The sequence below is a fragment of the Pseudophryne corroboree genome, chromosome 8 (genome assembly GCF_028390025.1).
Source record: "Pseudophryne corroboree isolate aPseCor3 chromosome 8, aPseCor3.hap2, whole genome shotgun sequence".
In the NCBI taxonomy this organism is placed as follows: Eukaryota; Metazoa; Chordata; class Amphibia; order Anura; family Myobatrachidae; genus Pseudophryne; species Pseudophryne corroboree.
The window spans coordinates 35,256,555-35,283,311 of record NC_086451.1 but is presented as its reverse complement, the minus strand read 5'-3'; the positions used below and the strand labels follow the sequence as shown (position 1 = coordinate 35,283,311).

Sequence of the window (26,757 nt, the reverse complement as noted above, 5' to 3'; positions counted from 1 at the left end):
CTCTGGTTTCCATGTACTTAAATAGTCAATGAGCGTGTTTGCAGCTTACGTTATACTGTAGATGGTCAGAAGTAATTGACTAAATTACAAGGTTTTCTATGCCATATTTGGTGACCTAAGTGGTCCAGTATGCCCATGTGTGGTGGTAATTAGTGATCCTGTATTCTCTCCTCTTCAGGATGATTAAGGACTTGGAGCTATCAAACAAACGACACTGCCTGGTTCAGACGTTGTCTGGAGGGATGAAGAGGAAGCTGTCTGTGGCTATTGCTTTCGTTGGAGGTTCCAGAGCTGTTATTCTAGATGAGCCTACGGCGGGTGTTGATCCATATGCGAGGAGGGCAATCTGGGATCTTATTCTAAAATACAAGCAGGGTAAGGGCATTGAAAATGGAATATTCTGTAATGTTTGGTGGCCTTTGCTCTACTGTTTATGCACACTGAATACTCCACAGGCCGCACAATTCTTCTGTCCACCCACCACATGGATGAGGCCGATCTACTCGGAGACCGTATAGCCATTATTTCCCATGGAAAGTTGAAATGCTGCGGATCTCCACTGTTTCTTAAGAGTACCTATGGGGATGGCTACAAATTGACAGTAGTGAAGAAGCAAAGCAGGCCAGGTCAGCACTAAATGGTGACACAAGCCAGAAATTGATGGGACATTGTCGGAAGGGGAAGACCTTCTCATTTGTATACATAATTGTCCTTTGCCTTACACTCCACTGTAGATATCGGTCATACTCCCACCTCCTGCCTCAGCCACTGCTCAGAGCCGCGGGTGTCTCAGTTTATAAAGAAGTACGTAGCCTCTTGCCTTCTGGTCTCGGACACAAATACTGAGCTGTCCTACATTCTCCCCAGCGAGTCTGTCAGGAAAGGCTGTTTTGAGCGCCTCTTCCAGGTAACTGAACATCCAGGTCACTATCTCCATGTAATGGACTTATGTACATTTGCCTTGTCTGTACTCTTGCCTCAAACCTCTTCTGGTTTGTGTTATCCCTTGCAGCATCTGGAGCAGAACCTAAGTGACCTGGATCTGACTAGCTTTGGTCTGATGGACACAACACTAGAAGAAGTTTTCCTAAAGGTATCTGAAGAAGACCACTCTCTGGAGAACAGCGATGCAGGTTACTACCAAGTGTTTCAGTAGAGTGAAAGTTGTTCATTATGATGGGTTGATGTCCTCAAAGCGATTTCCTTGTACCTTAATACAGTGTTTCCTACTTTTTAGATTTAAAGGAGTCCAACAAAGACACATTTAGACCTGTCATCCAGCCTGACGGCAGCACCGAGCCCCCATCATCGGCTGATGCACTGGATAAGCCAGAGGTGGAACTTAACAACTTTGCATCAGGAATTCTTCCTGGCCAGTCCCCTGGTTCTATGCGTTCTGGCTCCTCCTCTTCTGTGGGCTCTGTGCGAGGAGAAGAAGGTGGAGCATATGCAGAGTTCTATGGAGACTACTCTCCACTGTTTGATACCTCGCAGGAGGCGGAGAATCTGAGTCTACATGGTAGGTGGAATAGTTGGCGATTGAGTCAGTGGCATAATACTCTGAGGAACCATTACATGACCTTTCCGTAACCATAGATGGAATTAGGCTAGTTCAGTTCAACCTCGCATATCAAATGAATCAGCACAGTCTCATGATGGATACTAGTTAAGTGCGACTAAGACGCATTTTTGGCAAAAAAAGACACATGGTGCTAGCAGATTTGCACAGGACCTGGCGTCTCACTCACACCAGGAGTTTAATACATAAGGTTAATTGACAAATTGCAAACTGTTTGGCATAAGTGATCCAGTTATGCAGCAATGCTGATATGAGAGTTGTTTGAGTATCGAAAGAGAACACATGTAAGTTTTGTGCGAACTGCATAGAGGGGAGAAAATCTGATACAGCTGAATATGGGGTTGGCTATTACGTAAAATAGCTTAGAGGGTTATGAGAGCAGTTTGAGAATTTGATAAGCTGCCCGAGAAGATCAGTTTTGAAGTATGTGTGGGTACATCCCGAAAAGTCCTGTAACCAGGAATGGGAACAGGTAATGAGTGTGGTTGAGAGACGGATTTAGTAAGCATTTGTGTCCCTTTAGCTGCTATATTATTTCAACCTATATTAATTCCAAATAATAAATGTGAGTATGGACAGTTAAATGGAAACGGTCATATAAGAAGCATGACAGTAAACAAAATTGCCGGGTCCTAACCTGAAAGTGGCATTACCCAGTCTACTCTGTGTTTGACTTTCAGATCCAGAGGTAGAGGAGCCGGTAGAGGATGGACAAGGCAGCTTCAAGCTGGAAGGCTCCTGGTTAAAATTACGCCAGTTCCATGGACTTATCGTGAAACGTTTCCACTGTGCCAAGAGAAACACAAAGGCCCTCTTCTCCCAAATCCTGCTCCCGGCCTTCTTTGTGTGTGTCGCCATGACGGTGGCACTGTCTGTTCCTGAGATTGGTATGTGCCAGGTGTACCTATCTGTGTATGGGTACAAGTAGGTTCAGCACTGTATTATATCTCTAGCCTTCAGTTGAGAGCATGTGCCAATAAATGTTTACTCTTATGGGGGCTGGATTGTATTTTTAAATTGAATATATTTTGACTGCAAACAACTTTTAGTTTTTCATTTCTTAAAGCTTATATACATTTCTTAAAGCCATATATGATAATTATTGTGTTTTTCAATCAGGTGACCTCCCCCCACTGATCCTGTCCCCGTCTCAGTATCACAACTATACTCAGCCCAAAGGGAACTTTGTACCGTATGCCAATGAGGAGCAGCCTGAGTACAGGTGAGCTGACGGAGCCTGTTCTCTGTGCATACAGAGGGAGCCACGGTCATCTAGGCTGCTCTGATGCGCCTAGGTGCACCAAGGCTTATTAGCATAAGCCTTTCATCTATTGTTCTCAGCTGCAATACAATACAGAGAGAACAATACAGCAGGGGATTAAGTCAATTAATCATATTAAAGGGATAGATAAGCATGGCTCCATCTGTACATCTCAGGTGATCATTGGTGTTAAATACTGTAGATGTAGCATGCTTTAATTGCTGTTTTATTGCTAGAACCCTGAATCTGGCGGATATATAGCATTTTATGTACTGCTGAAGTACTGTTTATTAATGCACCAATTACCATTAATGGACAACCCTGATACAAAAGCTGGTGGAAGGAACTGTACATGTATATTGTCCTAATCTCCCATCGTTCTTTCAGACTGAAACTGTCCCCAGACGCTAGCCCACAGATGCTTGTCAACACCTTCTACCTGCCCTCTGGTATCGGGGCCACCTGTGTACTGAAGACTGCGTTTAATAGCACCCTGGACCAGCTGGTGCAGTCCCTCAACCTGAATAGCAATGAGTCCAAAATGCTGGCGGCACAATACTTCGATGCCATGTGTGTGGATTCCTTTACACAGGGGCTGCCGCTATCCAACTTTGTGCCGCCGCCGCCCTCCCCGGCCCCCTCTGACTACCCCACCGATGAGGACCCTGCACACCTGTGGAATACCACTACCTACTCGCCGCCCTCTGTGCCAGGTTAGGAGAAGTCAGGGATGTATGTTTAGATTGGCTGCTTTATAGGGACATTGGTAAAATGGAACGTCACCTTGAGAATCTGCTGTTCAGTGCTATCCTGCAGAGGGCATTTTTGCCGTAAGTGCTGTTTTTATTCCCAGTTAATTAACAGTAGGGATAAATTTATAGTAAGGTTTGTTTATATTACTAGATGATCCTCTTTAGCTATCTTTAGGTCCTGTTTAGATATTTTGGGGTCCTGTATTGATATTTTCGGGTCCCATTCAGACACGTTCAGTCCTGTTGAGATATTTTCAGGTCCTGTTATTAGGTAGATTTAGACATCTTCAGGTTCTGTTTAAATATCTTCAGGTTCTCTTTAGGTATCCTCAAGTTCAATATAATATTCTTATATATCCTTGGGTCCCTTTTAGATATCTTCAGGTCCCATTTAGGTTTCATTATGTCCCCTTTAGATATTTTTGAGTCCCAATTAGATATCTTCGGGTCTCGTTTTAGATGATTTCAGGTCCCTTTATGGTATCTTCAGGTCCCCTTTAGTACCATTGCTCCTGGTATAGCGCCTCCTGGATCATGAGCCATACATGTGTATATTTCCAAGTGTTTTATTTATGATACATCCATCACCCACCTACAAGACTTTCGCTGACCTCAACTTCTCTCCCAACAGAGGCCATCACCACCACCCCTTCTCTCCCCCGTCGGATCCACGAACCGGTCAGGTGCACTTGTTCCATGCAGGGAACCGGCTTCTCCTGTCCCAGTGGGGTGGGTGGTCACCCTCCGCAGATGAAGGTGGTCACAGGAGACATCATGGTGGATATCAGTGGTCGGAATGTTAGTGAATATGTGCTGTACACGTCGGATCGCTTCAGACTGCATCGGTGAGTGACACTGCCCGTCCTGTGGTCTAAAGAGATCCAACTAAGAGTGGACTTTACATGACTTAAAGCCAGAGCCGGCCCTAACCAATATGATGCCCTAGGCAAGATTTTGGCTGGTGCCCCCTAGCAACACCGCTAGTTCTGCCTCTGACCCTGCAACCCTTTCCCAGCACCATCACCCCCCAACATTAGCAGTCCTTTTTTTTTTTTTTTCCTTCCCCCTGTAATTTAAATAAGAACAATGTGCACATTGTTCAATTTATCATGCGATAGTGTCCCTTATTCACATTACATCACACAGTAGTACCACTTTACCTTATATACGTTACTCCTCACAGTAGTGACCCTCATTCACATAACATCATACTGAATTGTTCCTTATTCACACTACACCACACCATATTGCTCCTTATTCACATTACACCACACCATATTGCTCTTTATTCTCATTACACCACACCATATTGCTCCTTATTCACATTACACCACACCATATTGCTCCTTATTCACATTACACCACACCATATTGCTCTTTATTCACATTAAACCACACAGTAGTGCCCTTTCTATACATTACGCCACACAGTAGAGCACCTTATACACATAATGCCACACATTAGTAATGCATTTATACACACAATACCACACAGTAATGCCCCCTCACACATATGACACACATTATTAATGTCCTTATAAACATAATGCACCTTACACATTATGCCAACCCTTATTAATGCCCTTATACACATAATTTCCCTTACACATATGCCACACATACCACACAGTAATGCCCCTTACACATATGACACACATTATTAATGTCCTTAGAAACATAGTGCGCCTTACACATTATACCAATCCTTATTAATGCCCTTACACATAATTTCCCTTACACATATGCCGCACATTGTTAATGCCCTTATACACGTAACGACACACATAGTGCCCCGTACACATATGTTACACATTATTAATGCCCTTATACACATAATGACACACATACAGTAGTGCCCCTTACACATATGTTACACATTATTAGTGCCCATATACACATAATGACACATATAGTTCCTGGCGTGAGTCAACTGGCAGCTCTGCTAACGTCAGGTGCCTGTTTTTTATGAAAATGCATCTTATTTGCATTGCTATGTGGCTAGGATGCACAAGCTGCTTCTGCTGATTAAAATGATATGCAGCATGTCTATATTCTGTGTGAGACTGTGGCTGTATCTGCATATGAAATGCTACACACAGAATATAGGCATGCCGCATATCGGGGGTTATTCTGAGTTGATCGCAGCAGGAACTTTGTTAGTAGTTGGGCAAAACCATGTGCACTGCAGGGGAGGCAGATATAACATGTGCAGAGAGAGTTAGATTTGGGTGTGGTGAGTTCAATCTGCAATCTAAATTGCAGTGTAAAAATAAAACAGCCAGTATTTACCCTGCACAGAAACAATATAACCCACCCAAATCTAACTCTCTCTGCACATGTTATATCTGCCTCCCCTGCAGTGCACATGGTTTTGCCCAACTGCTAAAAAAATTTCCTGCTGCGATCAACTTGGAATTACCCCCATCATTTTAATCAGCAGAAGCTGCTTGTGCCTCTAGGCATATCAAATGCCCTAGGCAATTGCCTAGTTTGCCTATGCCTTGGCCCGCCTCTGCTTAAACCCGTTCCTATATCCTCGTAACACACAACACCTGTGGTTCTCAAAGCAATTTTATAGTGTTAAAACTATTTTTCTCTTACGTCCTAGAGGATGCTGGGGACTCCGTAAGGACCATGGGGTACAGACGGGCTCCGCAGGAGACATGGGCACTATAAAGAACTTTTAGTATGGGTGTGCACTGGCTCCTCCCTCTATGCCCCTCCTCCAGACCTCAGTTAGATCTTGTGCCCAGAGGAGATAGGGTGCATTACAGGGAGCTCTCCTGAGCTTTCTGTTTAAAAGAATTTTGTTAGGTTTTTTATTTTCAGGGAGCACTGCTGGCAACAGGCTCCCTGCATCGTGGGACTGAGGGGAGAGAAGCAGACCTACTTAAATGATAGGCTCTGCTTCTTAGGCTACTGGACACCATTAGCTCCAGAGGGAGTCGGAACACAGGTGTCACCCTGGAGTTCGTCCCGGAGCCGCGCCGCCGTCCTCCTCACAGACCCGGAAGATAGAACCCAGGTGAGTATGTGAAGAAAAGAAGACTTCAAGGCGGCAGAAGACTTCAGATCTTCCTGAGGTAAGCGCGCAGCGGTAACGCTGCGCACCATTGCTCCCACACACAACACACACAGAGCAGGCACAGATGGGTGCAGGGCACAGGGGGGGCGCCCTGGGCAGCAATGAACCTCAACACTGGCATTATACAGTTTATTAGACTGCTAAGGCAGTAAATAAAGTAACCCCGCCATTTTTTGTAAAACAGAGCGGGACCGAAGCCCGCCGCTGGAGGGGGCGGAGCTTGATCCCTCAGCACTAACCAGCGCCATTTTCTCCACAGAAGCTGCAGAGAACGCTGGCTCCCCGGACTCTCCCCTGCTGAACGAGCTCAGAGGGCTGAAAAAGAGGAGGGGGGCACATTACAGGCGCAGTGAGTGGGAAAATCAGTGAGATATATATATATATATATAAAAGCGCTATCTGGGTTTATTCCAGTGTCAGTTTGGCGCTGGGTGTGTGCTGGCGTACTCTCTCTCTGTCTCTCCTAAGGGCCTGGTTGGGGAATTGTCCCCTTATAGTTATATCCCTGTGTGTGTGGGGTGTCGGTACGTGCGTGTCGGCATGTCTGAAGCGGAAGGCTTATCCAAGGAGGAGGTGGCGCAAATGAGTGGTGTGTCCCCGTCGGTGGTGCCGACTCAGGAATGGATGGATATGTGGCATATGTTGAATGCAAGTGTAGCATCATTACACAAGAGACTGGACAAAGCAGAGTCCAGGGAGTCGACAGGGGTTCAATCCACGGATTGGACCGACTCACAGGGCCCCTCAGGGTCTCAAAAACGTCCCTTGTCACAAAAAGTGGACACAGATACCGACACGGACTCTGATTCCAGTGTCGACTATGATGAAGCAAGATTGCACCCTAGGGTGACAAAAAGTATTCAGTGTATGATTATTGCAATAAAAGATGTTTTGCACATCACTGATGAACCCTCTGTGCCCGACACAAGGGTGCACATGTTTGAGGGAAAGAAGCAGGTAGTAAACTTTCCCCCGTCTCATGAACTTAACGAGTTACTGTATGTGAAAAAGCTTGGGAAACTCCAGATAAGAAACTGCAGATTCCCAAAAGGATTATTATGGCATACCCTTTCCCTACACAGGACAGGGTCCGTTGGGAATCCTCTCCCACAGTGGACAAGGCTTTAACACGCCTGTCTAAGAAGGTGGCGCTGCCGTCTCCTGATACGGCGGCCCTCAAGGATCCTGTGGACCGCAGGCAGGAGACTACATTAAAGTCTATTTATACACATACTGGTACTAAACTTAGACCGGCAATTGCGTCGGCATGGGTATGTAGCGCAGTAGCAGCTTGGACAGATACCCTGTCAGCTGAACTTGATACCCTAGATAGGGATACCATTTTGTTAACGTTAGCACATATTAAGGACGCGGTCTTATATATGAGAGACGCTCAAAGAGACATTGGATTACTGGGTTCCAGAGCCAATGCCATGGCTATTTCTGCGAGACGATCCTTATGGACCTGCCAGTGGACGGGTGATGCGGACTCAAAAAAGCATATGGAGGTTTTACCTTACAAGGGTGATGTGTTGTTTGGGGATGGTCTTGCGGACCTGGTTTCTACAGCTACCGTGGGTAAATCTACCTTTTTACCTTTTGTTCCCACACAGCAAAAGAAACCTCCACAGTATCAGATGCAGTCCTTTCGGTCGCATAAGTCCAGAAGAGGTCGGGGCTCCTCTTTCCTCGCCAGAGGCAAGGGTAGAGGTAAGAGAACACCTGCTTCGCTAGTTCCCAGGAGCAGAAGTCCTCCCCGGCTTCCGCTAAGTCCACCGCATGACGCTGGGGCTCCCCTACGGGAGTCTGCACCGGTGGGGGCACGCCTTCGACTTTTCAGCCAAGTCTGGGTTCAGTCAGACGTGGATCCTTGGGCGAGGGAAATTGTTTCCCAGGGCTACAAGCTAGAATTCGAGGAGGTGCCCCCGCGCCGGTTTTTCAAGTCGGCCTTACCAGCTTCTTCCCCAGAGATGGAAGTAGTATTATCTGCAATTCAAACGCTGTGTCAACAGCAAGTGATTGTCAGGGTTCCCCTGAGCCAACAGGGAAAAGGATATTATTCGACCCTGTTTGTGGTCCCGAAGCCGGATGGTTCGGTCAGACCCATTTTAAATGTAAAATCCCTAAACCTGTACTTGAAACGATTCAAATTCAAGATGGAATCGCTCCGAGCGGTAATATCCAGCCTGGAAGGGGGGAATTTTATGGTGTCACTAGACATAAAGGATGCTTACCTTCATGTCCCCATATATCCCTCTCATGAGGAGTACCTGAGATTCGCTGTACAGGATTGTCATTACCAGTTTCAGACGTTGCCGTTTGGGCTTTCCACGGCCCCGAGGATTTTCACCAAGGTAATGGCGGAAATGATGGTGCTCCTGCGCAAGCAGGGTGTCACAATTATCCCATACTTGGACGATCACCTGATAAAGGCGAGATCAAGAGATCAATTGCTGAAAAACGTGTCGCTCTCCCTGAGAGTGCTCCAACAGCACTGGTGGATTCTCAATCTGCCAAAGTCGCAATTGGTTCCAACAACTCGACTATCGTTCCTAGGCATGATTCTGGACACGGAACGAAAGAAGGTTTTTCTCCCGTTGGAGAAAGCCCAGGACCTACAGAACATGGTCCGAGACCTGCTAAAGCCAAAAAGATCGTCAGTTCATCAATGCACTCGAGTTCTGGGAAAGATGGTGGCCGCTTACAAGGCCATCCCCTTCGGCAGGTTTCACGCGAGGACGTTTCAATGGGACCTCCTGGACAAGTGGTCCGGGTCCCATCTACAAATACATCAAAAAATAACACTGTCCCCGAGGGCCAGGGTGTCTCTTCTATGGTGGCTGCAAAGTGCTCATCTTCTAGAGGGTCGCAGGTTCGGCATTCAAGACTGGGTTCTGGTAACCACGGATGTGAGCCTCCGAGGATGGGGCGCAGTCACCCAAGGAAGAAATTTTCAGGGACTATGGTCAAACCAGGAGTCCTGTCTGCACATCAATGTGCTTGAATTAAGGGCCATATACAACGGCCTACGACAAGCGGAGAGTCTTCTTCGAAACCTACCGGTTCTGATTCAATCAGACAATGTCACAGCCATGGCACATGTGAACCGCCAAGGCGGGACAAGGAGCAGAGTCGCAATGGCGGAAGCCACCAGGATTCTTCGCTGGGCGGAAAATCACGTCAGCGCTCTGTCAGCTGTCTTCATTCCGGGAGTGGACAACTGGGAAGCAGATTTCCTCAGCAGACACGATCTCCATCCAGGAGAGTGGGGACTTCATCAAGAAGTCTTTGCAGAGATAACGGATCTCTGGGGAATTCCTCAAATAGACATGATGGCGTCACGCCTCAACAAAAAGCTGCGGAGGTACTGTGCCAGGTCTCGGGACCCTCAGGCAGTAGCAGTAGACGCCCTGGTGACACCATGGGTATTTCGGTCGGTCTATGTGTTCCCTCCTCTGCCTCTCATAGCAAAGATTTTGAGGATAATAAGACAAAAAAGAGTACAGTCAATACTCATTGTTCCAGACTGTCCTCGAAGGGCCTGGTACTCATCTTCAGGAAATGCTCACAGAAGATCCTTGGCCTCTTTCTCTCAGGGATGACCTGTTGTAGCAGGGGCCCTGCGTATTCCAAGACTTACCGCGGTTGCGTTTGACGGCATGGCGGTTGAGCGCCGATTCCTAGCTGAGAAAGGTATTCCGGAGGAGGTCATACCTACTCTGATAAAGGCTAGGAAGGAGGTGACAGCGAAACACTATCACCGTATCTGGCGGAAATATGTCTCTTGGTGTGAGACCAAGAATGCTCCTACGGAAGATTTCCATCTGGGCCGTTTTCTCCACTTCCTACAGACAGGAGTGGATATGGGCCTAAAGTTAGGCTCTGTTAAGGTACAGATTTCGGCCCTATCTATATTCTTTCCGAAGGAATTGGCTTCTCTACTAGAAGTCCAGACTTTTGTAAAGGGAGTGCTGCACATCCAGCCTCCTTTTGTGCCCCCAGTGGCGCCCTGGGACCTTAACGTGGTGTTACGGTTCCTTAAATCTCACTGGTTTGAGCCCCTTCAAACGGTTGAATTGAAATTTCTCACCTTGAAGGTGGTCATGTTATTGGCCTTGGCATCTGCAAGGCGGGTATCAGAATTGGCGGCCTTGTCTCACAAGAGTCCCTACTTGATTTTTCATGTGGATCGTGCAGAGTTAAGGACTCGTCCTCAATTTCTGCCTAAGGTGGTGTCTTCATTTCATATGAACCAACCTATCGTGGTGCCTGTGGCTACGGGTGACTTGGAGGATTCCAAGTCCTTGGATGTAGTCAGGGCCTTAAAAATTTATGTAGCCAGAACGGCTAGGGTTAGGAAAACAGAGGCTCTGTTTGTCCTGTATGCAGCCAACAAGATTGGCGCGCCTGCTTCAAAGCAGACAATTGCTCGCTGGATCTGTAACACGATTCAGCAGGCTTATTCTACGGCTGGATTGCCGTTACCAAATTCGGTAAAGGCCCATTCCACTAGGAAGGTGGGCTCTTCTTGGGCGGCTGCCCGAGGCGTCTCGGCTTTACAGTTGTGCCGAGCAGCTACTTGGTCGGGTTCAAACACTTTTGCTAAATTCTACAAGTTTGATACCCTGGCTGACGAGGACCTCGCATTTGCTCAGTCGGTGCTGCAGAGTCATCCGCACTCTCCCGCCCGATCTGGAGCTTTGGTATAAAGTATAAACCCCATGGTCCTTACGGAGTCCCCAGCATCCTCTAGGACGTAAGAGAAAATAAGATTTTAAACCTACCGGTAAATCTTTTTCTCCTAGTCCGTAGAGGATGCTGGGCGCCCGTCCCAGTGCGGAAAATCTGCAAGACTTGTATATAGTTATTGCTTACATAAGGGTTATGTTACAGTTGGAATCGGTCTTGGACCGATGCTGTTATTTGTTCATACTGTTAACTGGTTATGTGTATTCCAGGTTATATGGTATGATTGGTGTGGGCTGGTATGAATCTTGCCCTTAGATTAACAAAATCCTTTCCTCGTATTGTCCATCTCCTCTGGGCACAGTTCTCTAACTGAGGTCTGGAGGAGGGGCATAGAGGGAGGAGCCAGTGCACACCCATACTAAAAGTTCTTTATAGTGCCCATGTCTCCTGCGGAGCCCGTCTATACCCCATGGTCCTTACGGAGTCCCCAGCATCCTCTACGGACTAGGAGAAAAAGATTTACCGGTAGGTTTAAAATCTTATTTAAACCTAGGTACGGGGCCCTGACCTTTGGAAACGTGCAAAAATCTATCCCAGCATCCTTTGAGGCCAAGGCTCCCCCAATGTTACGGAAGATCGCGGTCAGACACACGGCACAGGTTGGTGTAACCACATCACTTCTGCATGGCAGGTCGGATTAAGATTGCATGCCAGTATATCTAAGGATTGGATTTTGAACATATAGGTTGTTTTAATACTTCTAAATCATTCATATTATTGATGCTGGATGGCCATTCTGACATTTATAGCTCGTTTCAGGAGTAGATGAGTAAGAAATTGGTCCATTGAATGTATTTGGCACTGAGTAGATATATGGATTCAATCTCAGGCGTTGGTGGACTTTATTTGTAGCATCTAGATTGTCTGTGCGCAGTGATGTAAAGTCACCCAGAATTTTACCAATGTTACCGCCTATTATTATGATGAGAATTACTGCTTCCCAACAATGGGAAATGGCTGCTAGCCAACCATAGCCATGATAAAACCAGGATATAGGGGGTCATTCCGAGTTGATCGCTAGCTGCCGTTGTTCGCTGCGTAGCGATCAGTTAAAAAAACGGCAAACCTGCGCATTTACCGCAATGCGCGCGCGTCGTATGGGTACAAAGAGCTTTGTGGTTTTGCACAGGTTCTAGCGACGATTCCATTTGCACAGCCGAACGCAAGGAGATTGACAGGAAGTGGGAGTTTCTGGGCATCAACTGACCGTTTTCTGGGAGTGTTTGGAAAAACGCAGGCGTGGTCGGGCGTTTGCTGGGCGGGTATCTGACGTCATTACCGTGTCACTCGTCGCAGCAATCATCGCACAGGATAAGTAACTACAGGGCTGGTCTTTTTCTGCACAAAATGTGTTTGTAGCCGCTCGGCTGCACAGGCGTTCGCACTCCTGCAAAGCGAAAATACACTCTCCCGTGGGCGGCGACTATGCGTTTGCACGGCTGCTAAAAGTAGCTAGCGAGCGATCAACTCGGAATGAGGGCCATAGCCCGGATGCTGGCTCGTGCAGCTTCTGAGGTTTTTATGGAGATATTAGAAGCACTGCTCTCTGTGTTCATGTAATAGGCAATTCTCATATTGTTAGAATTCTGATATATGTCCCAAACAATTGTAGGCATGGTTAGCTCCCGGGGTTTCATGCTTCGCTTTAAAATAAAACATGATACATGTGATGGAATTATATTATCATTGAGTCAGTGGGAGGAGCTACTGGTCATGTGGATGCACGCATGGCTACTAACCGTTCTGATCACTGCAGGGGGGCGTGGCTAAGCCCCGTCATGGTGACCATCCTTTGGAGCGTGTGGAGGGGGTGTGGCTGGCCATGTGGTTAACATCAGGCAGGCAAGGCTACTGGGGGTGTGGCTATGCCCCATTATGGTGCGTATGGGCGTGTCATGTCAGTGGGGGGGCGTCATGGTTACACCTCACCTGCACTTCTGTGCCCTTACAGAGGCCTGGGTACAATATCCTGTTTCGGCATTCTAATGTACATGTGGTTGCCATCATAAATTGTCTTTTTGTTAAGTTTCTTTACCCCATGTTAAAGTTATTCTACCTTTGTAGGCATTTTACAATAACAAAGGATACCACAGCATGCCCACATACCTCAATGCGTTGAATAATGCCATCCTGAGAGCCAACTTACCTGCATCCCGTGGAAACCGCGCCGCTTATGGTAAGAGGCCAGCCCTCGGTGTGGGGACATCTAACAGTACAATGGGCCTCATTGTAATATGTTGTCTCTTGTTCCTGCAGGTATCACCGTCACCAATCACCCAATGAACAAGACCAGCGCCAGCCTGTCTTTGGACTATCTGTACGTAGCTGATCTTCCACCACCATACCTGGTTATCTAATACAACAATAACTGTTCCTACTATTGATCTCTGTTTTGCCCATACTTAGGTTACAGGGAACTGACGTGGTGATCGCTATATTCATCATCGTTGCAATGTCTTTTGTTCCTGCAAGTTTTGTGGTGTTCCTGGTAGCGGAAAAATCAACCAAGGCCAAGCACCTTCAGTTTGTCAGCGGTTGCAACCCGGTCATCTACTGGTTGGCCAACTACGTGTGGGACATGGTAAGCTGAGCAAGAACAGGCCACACTGGGAGCACTAGTTTCATGGCAGAGGGTGTAAAGCATTATAACTGTCCAATATCTGTGAAGTCCCAACAAATAATTCTATGGAAGATGTTGGCCAGAGGTGGAAGTTGTTGATGTTCTGGGTCCTATTGGACGTTGTGATAAGTCTTTGTTTGGACATTTCGGCTTTCCTATGTAATAGTTCCATGACTGAGACAAGGGGGTGCATTCTCCTTGGTGGTCTTTGGGCCGTAGTCATATGTGGTGCATAATTTGTACTGTACATAAGGGGGGTATTTACCAAGATTTCTAAAGACGACAAATGGAGCTGCTGCTCGTATCAACCAATCAGATTCTAGCTACCATTTTATAAATGGTAGCTGGAAGTTGGTCGGCTGCTGTGGGCACCACCTCCACTTGTCCTCTTTCGAAGGTTTGATACATCTCCACCAGAGCATATGATTAATCCTCTACATTTGCAAGCTCTCCTATAACCGTTTCTACATCTCTCTGCCTGTTGCAGCCCAATTACAGTAACAATTAGTAGACGATCCGTGTGATTCCGTCACTGTTTAACCAGTTGCTTGTTTTTTTCAGTTGAATTACCTGGTTCCTGCCACCTGCTGCATCATTATTCTGTTTGTATTTGACCTTCCTGCGTATACGTCTCCGACCAACTTCCCAGCTGTCCTGTCCCTTTTCCTACTCTACGGGTAAGTCCTGCAGCTATATTTTTTTATAGCGTTGACCCTTCTCATTGGTTCTGCCACAGGAGATGATCTCTCCCAATCTACAGAACATTTTCTTACCTGCTTTATTTTACTTCAGTTGGTCAATCACCCCCATCATGTACCCGGCTTCCTTCTGGTTCGAGGTGCCCAGCACGGCCTACGTCTTCCTCATTGTCATCAACCTGTTCATCGGGATAACGGCCACCGTGGCCACCTTCCTGCTGCAGCTGTTTGAACATGATAAGGTGAGTGACGATCTACACAGAATGTTCCTGGTATACAGTAGCTCCATTCCGTCACAGAACCGGTGCTGGGAACAGTCCATCTATTTAGATAACCCCTGTGTACTGTAGATATATATTGACACACCTGTGCTGTAATTTAGAAGAGTTTCAAGTGTCACCTCAGAGCTGGGTCTCCTGTTATAACAAATTAGGATCAGGTGGTCCCTATTAGCAATGAATGACTTCTGTATCCCATCATCAACAGAGGGAACGAGACAAAACACTGCAGCGTGTGTGTCAGGGGCCGTAGGAATTCCCCTGAGGTATCAGTGCAGGACTGCTGGCCAGGTTTAGTTCTGAACAGCAATGGTCCCTAGCTTGGGGCAACCACCTGCTTTCTGGTGGGAGGGGTAATCTTCATAATAAATATCTTTTTGGGTGCAGATAGCTTTATATAACGTATCAACCTTCCACTCCACTACAGACTGTTGAATCCACATCTTTAGGAAAATGTGGTTTGATGTAGGCCACAGTAAAAGTTAGGCTGCCAGCATTGACTGGTTCCCTAATCCTGATATAATGTAAACCTATAATCTAACCAGAAGCCAGCCATGGTCTTGAAAGACGTTAATTGGATGAGTGACAGTAGCCATCCATGCAAACCTTCACTGTATCCTTCTCTGATTCAATAGCTCTCAAGTCTTCTAGGCACGGAGGAGACTTGGGGTTCTCCTGTTGTGGTGGAAGGCATCTCCAGGAGTTTCCTTTAGATATCTTTCTTTTTATATTTATGTTTACTCTTCTTTAAACTTCTGTGCTGGTACTATGACGTTACTTGTCCTGCAGGATCTGAAGTTGGTAAACAGTTATCTCAAGAGCTGTTTCCTTATCTTCCCCAACTACAACCTGGGACATGGGCTGATGGAGTTGGCCTACAATGAATACATCAATGAGTACTACGCAAAGATAGGTAAGACCTCCACCATCCGTGGGTGAAATGTGAACTAGAATAATGATCAACGTGGGAGCCACTCCAGTCCTCCAGATAGTAACCGAGATTTTCCAGATAAATTCACAATCATTCACTTACAGTCAAGCAGCTAAATATTGGGTTTACTACACACTTCTAGACAACGTCCATTGATGTTATAGAGCAGGACACATCCTTGTTCACTGTCTGCCTCTAAGTTGTACGGATCTTATTTGTTTTTTTTTCCACGTTTTAGGTCAGTTTGATAAGATGAAGTCTCCGTTTGATTGGGACATCGTCACCCGGGGTCTGGTGGCCATGACTATAGAAGGATTTGTGGGATTCTTTATCACCATCATGTGTCAATACAACTTTTTCCGCAAACCGCAGTAAGTAGTCCTCTACGTTCTCCGACCATATAAAGACTCCACTGTTGCTCCTAACCAAAGCAAGCACCAACCACAGGCAGCGGCCACTTATCTGCCAATTGCCAACAAAAATACCATTACTCCCACCAGTTTCTATCTATTGTTGTAGACCACGAAGGTGGCCTCATTTCACATGCAGTGTTCCCATCTGACATTCAGCCAGGGCAAGTGTCAGGAGAATAGGAGCTACTCTGAAAAGGTGGCATTTTAGATATAGGCCAGGTCATCCACTTGGTTTGGGCCGGGTTATTTGTCCCTTAGCCATATTTTGGCACGTTTTGGGAACGGTATGCTGATCTCATTGTTTCTCCCGTCTTACAGACGTCTCCCCATTTCCGACAAGCCTATTGAGGATGACGACATCGATGTGGCAAACGAGAGGCAGAGAGTTTTGAGGGGAGGAGCTGATAATGACATGTTGAAGATAGAGAACCTGACAAAGGTATTGCAGCAGCTCTGCTCACGACATGCGTAATATATATTTATCACAGCGCAGAAACTGGTCACATTATTTTTACACTTGTTTTCCTTCCCCACCTCGGTGAGAGGCTTTCGATGGCTGTATGAAACCCAATTCCCGACCAACCTTGTGCTTCCATCTCCAGGTGTACAAGTCCCGTAAGATGGGGCGCATCTTGGCTGTGGATCGCCTTTGTGCCGGTGTCCAGCCTGGCGAATGTTTTGGACTTCTTGGTGTAAACGGCGCTGGGAAGACCACCACCTTCAAGATGCTAACTGGGGATGAGAGCACGACAGGGGGAGAAGCTTTTATTAATGGCCACAGGTATCTTTTTCTGTTTCATAGTTAACTACTTTTTATAGATCCCCTTTGTTATATCAGCGCTCTCAGTTATGGCTTTTTGGCATCCGTAATGGAACGTAGATAGATGGCGGCCATCTCATGCTGAAATGGCCAGTTACAGAGAAGTGTCTAATTCTAGCTTATCAAGTGCAAATAAAACCTCAAACCTCTCAAGAATGTAAATAGAGAAACTTTTTCATATAATATTTGGAAATTTAAGTGTAGTTTTTATAGAAGACAACATAGGTTTTAGGTTTAATGCTACTTTTACAGAGCTGCAGTAGAACGCAGATGGAATAACGCATTTCGCCGTTACGTATAAACCATTTGTGTTTAGTCCTATGCAAGAAGGCAACTTCTGAAAAGAAGCTTGGTTAAGTCTCCGCACTGGCCTGGGCTATTCTCCTAATTCCTGGAAGGTAACGCATAACTCATACGGCTGACTTGTAAATGGAAATTTCCCAGATTTCCTTTTCGAGAAAATGCTTATTTGTACGTTGTCAGTCAAGAAAGAGAAAGCAAACTCTCAAGAAAGAGAAAGCAAACTCTCCCAAACCCATCCCACTGGTTCAGTGAGGCTGTAACTACACGGTGGAGTCACACTATTATGACCACCTCCGACATGTGACGTCTGTAGCGCGTAGCCCATGAAGTACGTCACGTGTCCTGCGCTGGCTTGGTGGGTATATAAGGTGTGCGATAGGCCGTCTGCGCACACATCACTCGTTGCTGTCATGGGTAAGAGGGGCGATTTGTCCGAGTTGCAGAAAGGGATGATTATCGGCTTTCGGGTGGCGGGTAGCAGTATCTCTGACACAGCGCAGTATGTGAACTGTCCGCGTGCTGCTGTGGTGAAGGTATATCGTGACTGGACAAATGGCTCCACTACGAATAACCAACGTGGAAACTGCGGAGCACCGCGTACCACTGATGTGAGAGGTGAACGTTGGCTAGGAAGGTGCGTGAGGGCCGGCCGACACGCTACAGTGCGGCAGCTCACCGTCACAATGAACCTGGGGGCTACCAGACGTGTGTCTAACATGACCGTACAGCCCGTCTAGCTGCTGTCCGTGCTGCACACGGCGGTTACTCTGGCTCCTAGCTGGTGGTTATAATAATTGACCGTGTAGTTACAGCTTTTAAAACGGTGACAAGAGTGCAGGCGTCCTTATAAGTCTTTGAATAAACTAACCAATCTGTGTTGCTGACACTGATTTATCACCCGTTTATCAGAGATACGCCGAGTCTGATTGGTACTTGTCATTTTCCTCTTGTGTGACAGCATTTTGAAGGAGCTCCTCCAGGTACAGCAAAGTATCGGATACTGCCCCCAGTTTGATGCGTTATTTGATGAGCTGACGGCACAGGAACACCTCGAGCTGTACACGCGCCTGAGGGGGATACCCTGGAAAGATGAGGAAAGGGTGAGTCTCAAAGACTGTGTGGTGGAGGGATGGACATCGGCAACTTCAAATGGTTACCGGGCTTCAGGCATCAAATCACAGGTGCGATGGCTACTAACCGTCGCATAGAAACCATTCGATGTTATAACAATCGATGTATATACTGTGTGCAGGTGCACATTAGCTGAGCTGCGGATACCACTTCCGGGTGTCTACAGCTGAAAAAACAAAGTCAGCCATGGCATGGGCGTCAGAAAGCAGTATCCAATGGCTGGCAACCTCAAATACCTGCAATTTGATGGAAAAAGTACTTCATCGATGGTTGCTAGTCATCGGCTTCCCTAGTGTGTTGTGCTGATGTGGGGGCCACTTGTGGTTTTCTTGTTTACTGAAATGCCTTGAAATCATCCAGTGTATTAGGAATAAGCGTAAAGAATCTGCTGCCTGTTTGAGTAGTTTACGCTGTGTGATGCTTCTGTTACACACAGGGAGCTGACAGGTAATCCTGCAGCCTTATATTGGTGTGGTGAGCTTGCCTCCGAAACTCCTCCATGTGCCTTTACTATGGCTGGCATGGGAATGGTAGGATGGCGTAAGAACAATAGGGACCCCATATGTGTCACCCCTCTCTGTCGGCCACTCTCCTTTAGAATGTAAGCTCTCACGAGCAGGGCCCTCTTCCCTCATGTGCTTTTCCTCCTCTTACTTAAACCATCTTCGATGGCACCACATCCCGCGGTTTTCTGCCACCCTGATACTTATTTCAGTGTCGTCTGCTGATGCAGCTATGTGTATATGCCCTGTTCTTCTCCTATATTGTCTTGTACTGTAAATCTCTGTTTTCATATTTTATTTGTTTATGTACTGTATTTGGGCGCTGCAGATCCCTGGTGGCGCCATATAAAGGATAATAATAATACAATTATGACTGTCATATGAATAATATGACGGCTTAAGAACAATGCTGGATCACAACCTGCCCTAAGAGAGCTTTGGGGTTGGCCTGTCTCTAAAGCACTTAGCACAGGCCCAGCCATGGCTCCTGATGTGTGAGACTGAGGTGTTTTCTTTCTACCAGGTGGTGAAATGGGCATTGGAGAAACTGGAGTTGGCCCAATACGCAGACAGACCAGCGGGCACCTACAGCGGCGGCAACAAGAGGAAGCTGTCCACCGCCATAGCACTTATTGGCTACCCATCCTTCATCTTTCTGGTGAGCCGGGAGTCATGCCTGCGTTACCAGATGCCTGTTTCCGGCTATCAGTTGTGAGAATTAGTATATTAAGAGCAATTAGCGTCACAGTATATTTATTAAACTGTCCTGTCCTACTAAACCAATCCGGTTTCATCGAGTACATCTCTACATTATACAGTGTGTATCATATTTGTTGTTCCCAGAATCCCACTGGTACCCGTGACTTGGAGAGGGCGGGGGTTGTGCAAACACTTAGCCTGTATCATTTTGCACACCGCTGTACATATATCTCTCATATGAGCTTACAATCTAATTCTCATGTTTGGGAACCTGGGAGACAAAGTGACAAAGGCCACAAGGAGATGCCGGGATTCCAAACATGGGCCTGATTCAGTTTTGTACGTGTTGGCTGTAGTGAATAAATCGCACTGCGCATGTGGCCAGTGGCAGTGACCTCTCTATTCCTGTGTACAGGACGAGCCCACGACAGGAATGGATCCCAAAGCTCGCCGCTTCTTGTGGAATCTAATCCTCGACATCATCAAAACAGGGCGGTCCCTGGTGCTGACATCACACAGGTATAGTGGTGACATCACTACTGGGAGATAGTTGGGTTTGTGCAGAGGGAAAAGGTCTCCATTTGAATTGAATTGAATTATTTCTTGTGTGACACATAAACCAGGCGCGGCTCAGTGGTTTGTGCTGGTTGTAAAAGCATTCAAGTGTGCTTGTTGTCTGCACATAGTGGAGGCAGCCATATTGGATATCAATTAATATTGCTTCAACAAAATGGCTGCCTCCACTGGTCTTTCTCCTACAAATGTCACCTGTTTTCCCCAGCATGGAAGAATGTGAAGCTCTCTGCACGCGGCTGGCGATTATGGTCAACGGGCGCCTGAAATGTCTCGGCAGCATCCAGCATCTGAAAAACCGGTAAGAAAATCTTTATGATACCCGTCTGTGTGACATGAGGTAATATTATACATAGGGGGTGTCGCCGAGTTGAACAAGCGCAGTTTCAGAGCGTGACTTGAGAGAGTCCGCTCTGCGCATGGTCAGAAAATAAGCGGGAATGAAGAATTGAACCCAGTCTGTCAGGAGACGCGTCATTTGCATCTGGTATAGACATGTGCAAGCAGTCACTGATAGTCAGAGACTAGCGCATTTGCTGTTTATTTTATGTGCATGAGTAAGATTTATTCGCAGGAACACTGCACCCAAATTCCGCATCGACCCGGTGTGTCCATTCCTATCGCTGCTGTCCGTGACACATCATGTTATATGCTACACAGGTTTGGCGATGGCTACATGATCACCGTGAGGATGAAATCCAGCGTCAATGTCAAAGAAGTTGTGCGGTTTTTCAACAGGAACTTTCCGGAAGCCGTTCTCAAAGTGAGTATGAGCGTGAGCTCCTGGCGTGAGTGTGACTTGCCCTGAAGTGCTGTAGACCTGTTTTCTGCTACGTTATCTCCACGTCACATGGTGTGGTCATGTGATTTATACTAACACGTTTGTGTCCCGCAGGAGCGGCATCACACCAAGGTCCAATACCAGCTGAAGTCTGAGCAGGTGTCTCTGGCCCAGGTCTTCAGTAAGATGGAGCAGGTGGTGGACGTGCTGGGAATAGAGGATTATTCTGTCAGTCAGACCACACTGGACAATGTAAGTTCTCCTTGTGTGATAAAGGGATGCGTGTAAATCATGGGAAAGTAGAATAATACATTTTACAACGAACTATAGATAGGAACAGATTTAACAACGAGTGAACAGGTGTGGCTATGCGTCTTTTTTTTATCAATGCTTCAGCGCAAAATCTACAGAGGGAAGCCTGAAATTCCTGCTGTGACGAGTCCCCCCCCCCCCCCCCCCCCGTATTCATGACAACACCCCCATCATACGTTCTCTCCTTCAAGACATCGTTCTGATGTGTACCGCTCTGTCGATATTCGACATCACTCCAGTGTGTACCCAGCTTTAGACAAGCCTGGGCCCGCTGCTGGGTCCCTTAGACAAGCCTGGGCCCGGGTAAATTGGTTCCTGCGCCCCCCCTCCCTCTTGGCACCCTTGGTAGCTACAAACAGCCTTACTCATGGCCGACAACAGAAATCTTGGGGCCGGTACATGGATATCTCTGGGGTCCCTGCAACCCCCCTTGACTTGGCAGAGAGTTTCTGTAGAAAAGAATAGTACATATGTATGTGTGTGTGTGTGTATGTATATATATATATATATATATATATATATATATTGTAATCTTCAGTTATACGGTGAGGAGCAGGATTTGCTTCTGTGTGTGCACATAGTTTATGATTAGCAGCCACCAGCGCTGGTTTTGCCTATAACATTGACTATAAATAATTTGAATTGTTCCTAGGCCACCAATCCAGGGCACCCTTGCACGTGTCCTGAGGCACCCCAGGGAGCCACGGCACACAGTGTGAGAACCACTGGTCTAGTGTGCACCCAGCGTAATGATTGCAGCTGGTCTGTGGGTTACAGCTCCCAGCTCAGCTCTGCAGAACAATGCAACAATGTAATGTGAGTGACAAGCTGCAGAGATGAACCCTTTCTGTGACTGCTGCACAGGGATCACGCTCCCTCTATTCATAGGGCTGAATTCACTTAGGGGAGACGTTCTCGAATTTTACTGCAGGCAATAGGGTTAGTTTAGGGGTCTGGAACAGAAATCTTGGGGCCCATTACACTGATATCTCTGGGGCCCCCTTAACTTGTCAGAGGAGATCTTTAAAAAAACATGGAGCCTTTGATTTGGCCTGTCAGTGAGCCCGGCAGGTGGTTTTCCAGCTCTTCGGTGGCGGTGGCAGGGACATACAGAACAGCGCCAGCGCAGCGACATGTATAATGATGGCAATAAAGCGTGGACCACAGGGACTGGACAAAGAGATGGGGTAAAAGGAAGGGGAGGGTTTAGGGGGCCTAAATTGAGCAGTTGGAGCATACACTTTAAAAAGCAATATTGGCACTGTGGCCCTGTTTGTGTCCCTGATCCTTGGGGCCCCCCTGAACTTCGGGGCCCTGCACAAGTGTCCCCTTTGTTCCCCCCTGTCGCCGGGCCTGGTCTTACTACTGAGTAAGTTAGTGAAGTAAAGACCTGTGCTCCTTGTCTTCTTCACATATACGTGTTTTGCCCTTGGTAACAAAGTGCCCACCATCTCCTTACCTGCAGGTGTTTGTTAACTTTGCCAAGAAGCAGAGCGATAACCTGGAGCAGCAAGAGGCCAGCCATAGCTGCACGGTTCCGTCTCCCGTGGAGCGAGTGCTGAGTCTTCTACGGAACCGGACTACGCCCACCGAGCTCCGTGCCCTGGTTGTGGAGGAGCCGGAAGACCTAGAGACGGATGATGAAGGACTGATCAGCTTTGAGGAGGAGAGGGTAAGACCTACAGAGTGGATTCAGGTTTACACAGTGCTCCTCGAAGCTCACCACAGGCTCTATATGGGGGAGAGGTGTCAAATCTTCAATAGAGTGGAGAAGTTCAACTTCTATCTATCATTTTATAGAATGTACTGATTGGTTGCTATTGCTGACTTCTCTGTTTAGAAGACATTTCCGACTAGGGGTATATTCAATTGAAGTCGGATCCATTCCAACATTCAGTTGTCGGAATGGATCCGACTTGGTCTTTTCAAATGACATTTTAATTCGACTACTTAAAAAAGTCGAATTGAGATGCGGGGGAGGTGGGGGGGGAGCCGTGGCCAGACGGGGAAGAGCAGCGGCAGCGGGGAAGAGCAGCGGCAGCGGGGAAGAGCAGCCCCCCCCCGTCTGGCTTCCCGCGGCTCTCCCCCCTCTCCTCCACTAAGGTCCCTCATCTCAATACGACATTTTTTTTATGTCGGACTGAGATGGTCGGAAACGGGGCCAAATCCTGTCGAATTTGGCCCCGTTTCCCTCTAAAGTAAGTGAGTCGGCAGCTATACCGCCGATTCACGTACTATTTGACAAGTCAAATTCCCCGACTTGTTGAATAAAAACTGCTGGGACTGAATAGGTCGAATCACTATTCGACCTTAAAAAGTCGAAACTGACGTCTTTTCGACAGATGGCAGCTTTCAACACTAATTGAATACACTTCTAGGTCTCTCCACCTTCATGTTGGCTATTTCAGCGACTGGGTGCAAAGGAGCAATTACGTTCATTGACAAACACGACTGGATTTGTATTGAATACAAGTGCTGAAGACGCGGCACCTTTGCAGAGAGCTGAATAGTAAATTAGCCCTGTCTCAATTAGCCCTGTCTCTCAGTAGCCAGGCTGTCCCATTCTCTCCCTCCCTTAATTTCCCTGAGTTTTTGTCTCTCCATTGCTTGGCAAGTCCAGGACCGCTGCAGGAGGACTAAGCTAGGCTAATAATTGTCAGGCAACCCGAACCTTGCCCAAACTCAGATCTTACCGGGAAGGGCAGGCTGGGAATTGTAGTTCCTGGGGAGTTGGAGATCCCGCACTGCAGAGAGGGAGGACAATCTGAACTTTGAACGTTCTCACTTGCATTATCTTGCTTTTGTTTCCCCCAGGCTCAGTTGTCATTTAATACAGACACGCTCTGCTGAGAAGAAACCTCTGCAGCGGTAATGACTACCCGATGTACTGGAGACCACTACCCATTTTTACGATAGCCCCCCCAAAAAAAGAGACCGGGTTGTGGGAAAAGAGGAAGTGACAATGTTCTCCACAATACTGGACAGATGTGTACACAACATACACACAGATCTGGCGCCAGACGTCGCGGATACCTGCGTTGGTGCGCAGGCGGCGCTGCTCTGAAAGGGACAGAATGAGCAGAGCCCACAACCGCTTAAAAAAGAAAATCGGGCTGCAGCAACCTAGGATGCAGACTTGTCCGTGGACCTGGGTCACTGTGGACCTAAAGACTGGCCAATACTAGTGTTGGTTGGTGTTACTGCGGCCAGTGAATGGATGAGACTGGCCGTAGCAGACGATTGTTGCAATGATCTTGTGCTGGGGGCCCGTCTGTCCTTGACGCACTTTTATTTTCAGGACATTTGCAGCAGACGTGGTAATCTGCTCTGTGGGCATTATGTAGCTTTTAGTTTGTCATTTTTTTTTCCGGGAGGGTTTTGTTCATCTGTTTTTGTGCCGACTTCCCCTCCCTCTCTGTCCTTTGCAATATAATGTGCCAACCACTGTACATAGTGTCGCTACAGAGGGCGCTCACAGCCAGCAGAAACCATTGTGGGCATTTTAGGAACTGCACTGCCAAAAAAACCATGGGAAACGTATGTTGTATATATAATGCTTTATTTTGTGTTTTACTTTTCCAAAAATTGCAAATGAAATGACCAAATACATGCACTTTACCTGACGTCTGTCTGTTTCTGAGTAAGATGCAGGAACGTGTGAGAAGGGTATGGCGAAATGCGTGAGTATTATGGTGTAAGAGAAGGGGGCTAGAGGTGAGGTTGGTGGGGGTGTAGAATCTGTTAACCCCAGGGGCTAACGGATACCAAAACCACACATGCAGTCATTTTCTATTAATTTAGCTGTATTTTAGCAAGCAGCCATCACTGTGCAATTATTTCTAACTAACCACCCACCTGGCTACGGCGTGTATCGCTAGTTATAATGCAGAGCTGTAACATTTTCAATTTGATGGCAATCTATGGTGCACTGCCCGAGGAATGTCACTAGGTGGCACTGTTCAATCAAGTCACATAGGGGCCCATTTATCAAAAAATATTTGCAGCTTATTCCCCGAAAAAAAAATTTTTTCAGTGGGTAACCTCAAATATTTAGTATCACACAAATGTATTTATTGAGGAACCGCAGCAGATATCTCTGATAACTGTTGCGATCCCTCCATTGCCGCTGGGGGATGCGATAGATAGATAGATAGATAGATAGATAGATAGATAGATAGATAGATAGATAGATAGATAGATAGATAGATAGATAAAGATATAGGGGGTTATTCAGCGATGAACGGAATTCGGTGCATACGCAACCAGCATGTGTGAGGCTGCCTCCCGATGCGTTCCAGATCTAATTGCGGACGCATCGCAACTAAGATCGCAACGCCATAACTCCCCCCCCGCAACGCTCGCCATTGTCAATTACATTGCAGTCGCATCTATCCAAAATCAGCATTAGCGGCAGCCCCATTGTATATTATTACAAATTGTGTAGATGCAAAACTATACGATGTTATTGTTCAAAACACTTTTTAATATTCATTCTATATTCATTATAAAACCATCCCGCACTGGAACACAATTATAGATACTTATATACACATATAATTAAAGCCACAACAGACAGCAGGGAATGTTAATACGCATCACAATGTAAACCACAACATAAATATCAATCTCTTTAGTGACTAATCACCCAAAGTGGTCATAGACTGAGTTACGGAGTGTAATTAAGTACAGATGGAGCCTCAACCATGGTGCACCAAGGCTTATTAGCATAAACCTTTCACGTATTGTTCTCAGCTGCAATACAATACAGAGAGAACAATACAGCAGGGGATTAAGTCATTCATAGGGGTCTATTAAGCGGTTCCGGTATGAATGGTCGACCATGTTATGGTCGACAGTCATTAGGTCGACCACTATTGGTCGACATTGACATGGTCGACATGGACACATGGTCGACACATGAAAATGGTCGACACATGAAAAGGTCGACATGAGTTTTTTTACTTTTTTTGGTGTCGTTTTTTGCGTAAAGTGACTGGGAACCCCAATTAGTGCACCGCGTCCCCTCGCATGGCTCGCTTCGCTCGCCATGCTTCGGGCATGGTGCCTTCGCTTCGCTCGGCACAGATTACCGTTCCAATCGTAGTCCACGTGGATCGGAAAGTATGGAAAAGTTCCCCAAAAGAAAAAAAAGTTAAAAAAACTCATGTCGACCTTTTCATGTGTCGACCTTTCACGCGTCGACCATTTTCATGTGTCGACCATGTGTCCACGTCGACCATGTCAATGTCGACCAATAGTGGTCGACCTA

At 46.8% G+C, this 26,757-nt stretch overlaps 1 protein-coding gene across 1 annotated transcript in view; it reads left to right on the top strand.

The window, feature by feature from the left end:
- The window catches only part of ABCA2 (ATP binding cassette subfamily A member 2), a 120,778-nt gene extending 95,667 nt beyond the window's left edge, over window positions 1-25,111 (top strand). The window contains exons 23-49 of the mRNA XM_063936251.1: window positions 179-375; window positions 456-626; window positions 735-907; window positions 1,013-1,133; window positions 1,238-1,519; window positions 2,260-2,466; window positions 2,699-2,801; window positions 3,228-3,553; window positions 4,224-4,437; window positions 11,920-12,025; window positions 13,491-13,602; window positions 13,683-13,743; window positions 13,833-14,007; window positions 14,608-14,723; window positions 14,839-14,986; window positions 15,812-15,935; window positions 16,192-16,324; window positions 16,685-16,805; window positions 16,969-17,147; window positions 18,448-18,589; window positions 19,647-19,781; window positions 20,238-20,341; window positions 20,604-20,696; window positions 21,056-21,158; window positions 21,291-21,428; window positions 22,954-23,160; window positions 24,303-25,111. Coding sequence (XP_063792321.1) covers window positions 179-375; window positions 456-626; window positions 735-907; window positions 1,013-1,133; window positions 1,238-1,519; window positions 2,260-2,466; window positions 2,699-2,801; window positions 3,228-3,553; window positions 4,224-4,437; window positions 11,920-12,025; window positions 13,491-13,602; window positions 13,683-13,743; window positions 13,833-14,007; window positions 14,608-14,723; window positions 14,839-14,986; window positions 15,812-15,935; window positions 16,192-16,324; window positions 16,685-16,805; window positions 16,969-17,147; window positions 18,448-18,589; window positions 19,647-19,781; window positions 20,238-20,341; window positions 20,604-20,696; window positions 21,056-21,158; window positions 21,291-21,428; window positions 22,954-23,160; window positions 24,303-24,338 — 4,027 coding nt within the window. The 3' untranslated portion in view covers window positions 24,339-25,111. The remainder of the gene's footprint in view (window positions 1-178; window positions 376-455; window positions 627-734; window positions 908-1,012; window positions 1,134-1,237; window positions 1,520-2,259; window positions 2,467-2,698; window positions 2,802-3,227; window positions 3,554-4,223; window positions 4,438-11,919; window positions 12,026-13,490; window positions 13,603-13,682; window positions 13,744-13,832; window positions 14,008-14,607; window positions 14,724-14,838; window positions 14,987-15,811; window positions 15,936-16,191; window positions 16,325-16,684; window positions 16,806-16,968; window positions 17,148-18,447; window positions 18,590-19,646; window positions 19,782-20,237; window positions 20,342-20,603; window positions 20,697-21,055; window positions 21,159-21,290; window positions 21,429-22,953; window positions 23,161-24,302) is intronic.
- The last annotated feature ends 1,646 nt before the right edge of the window (window positions 25,112-26,757 follow it).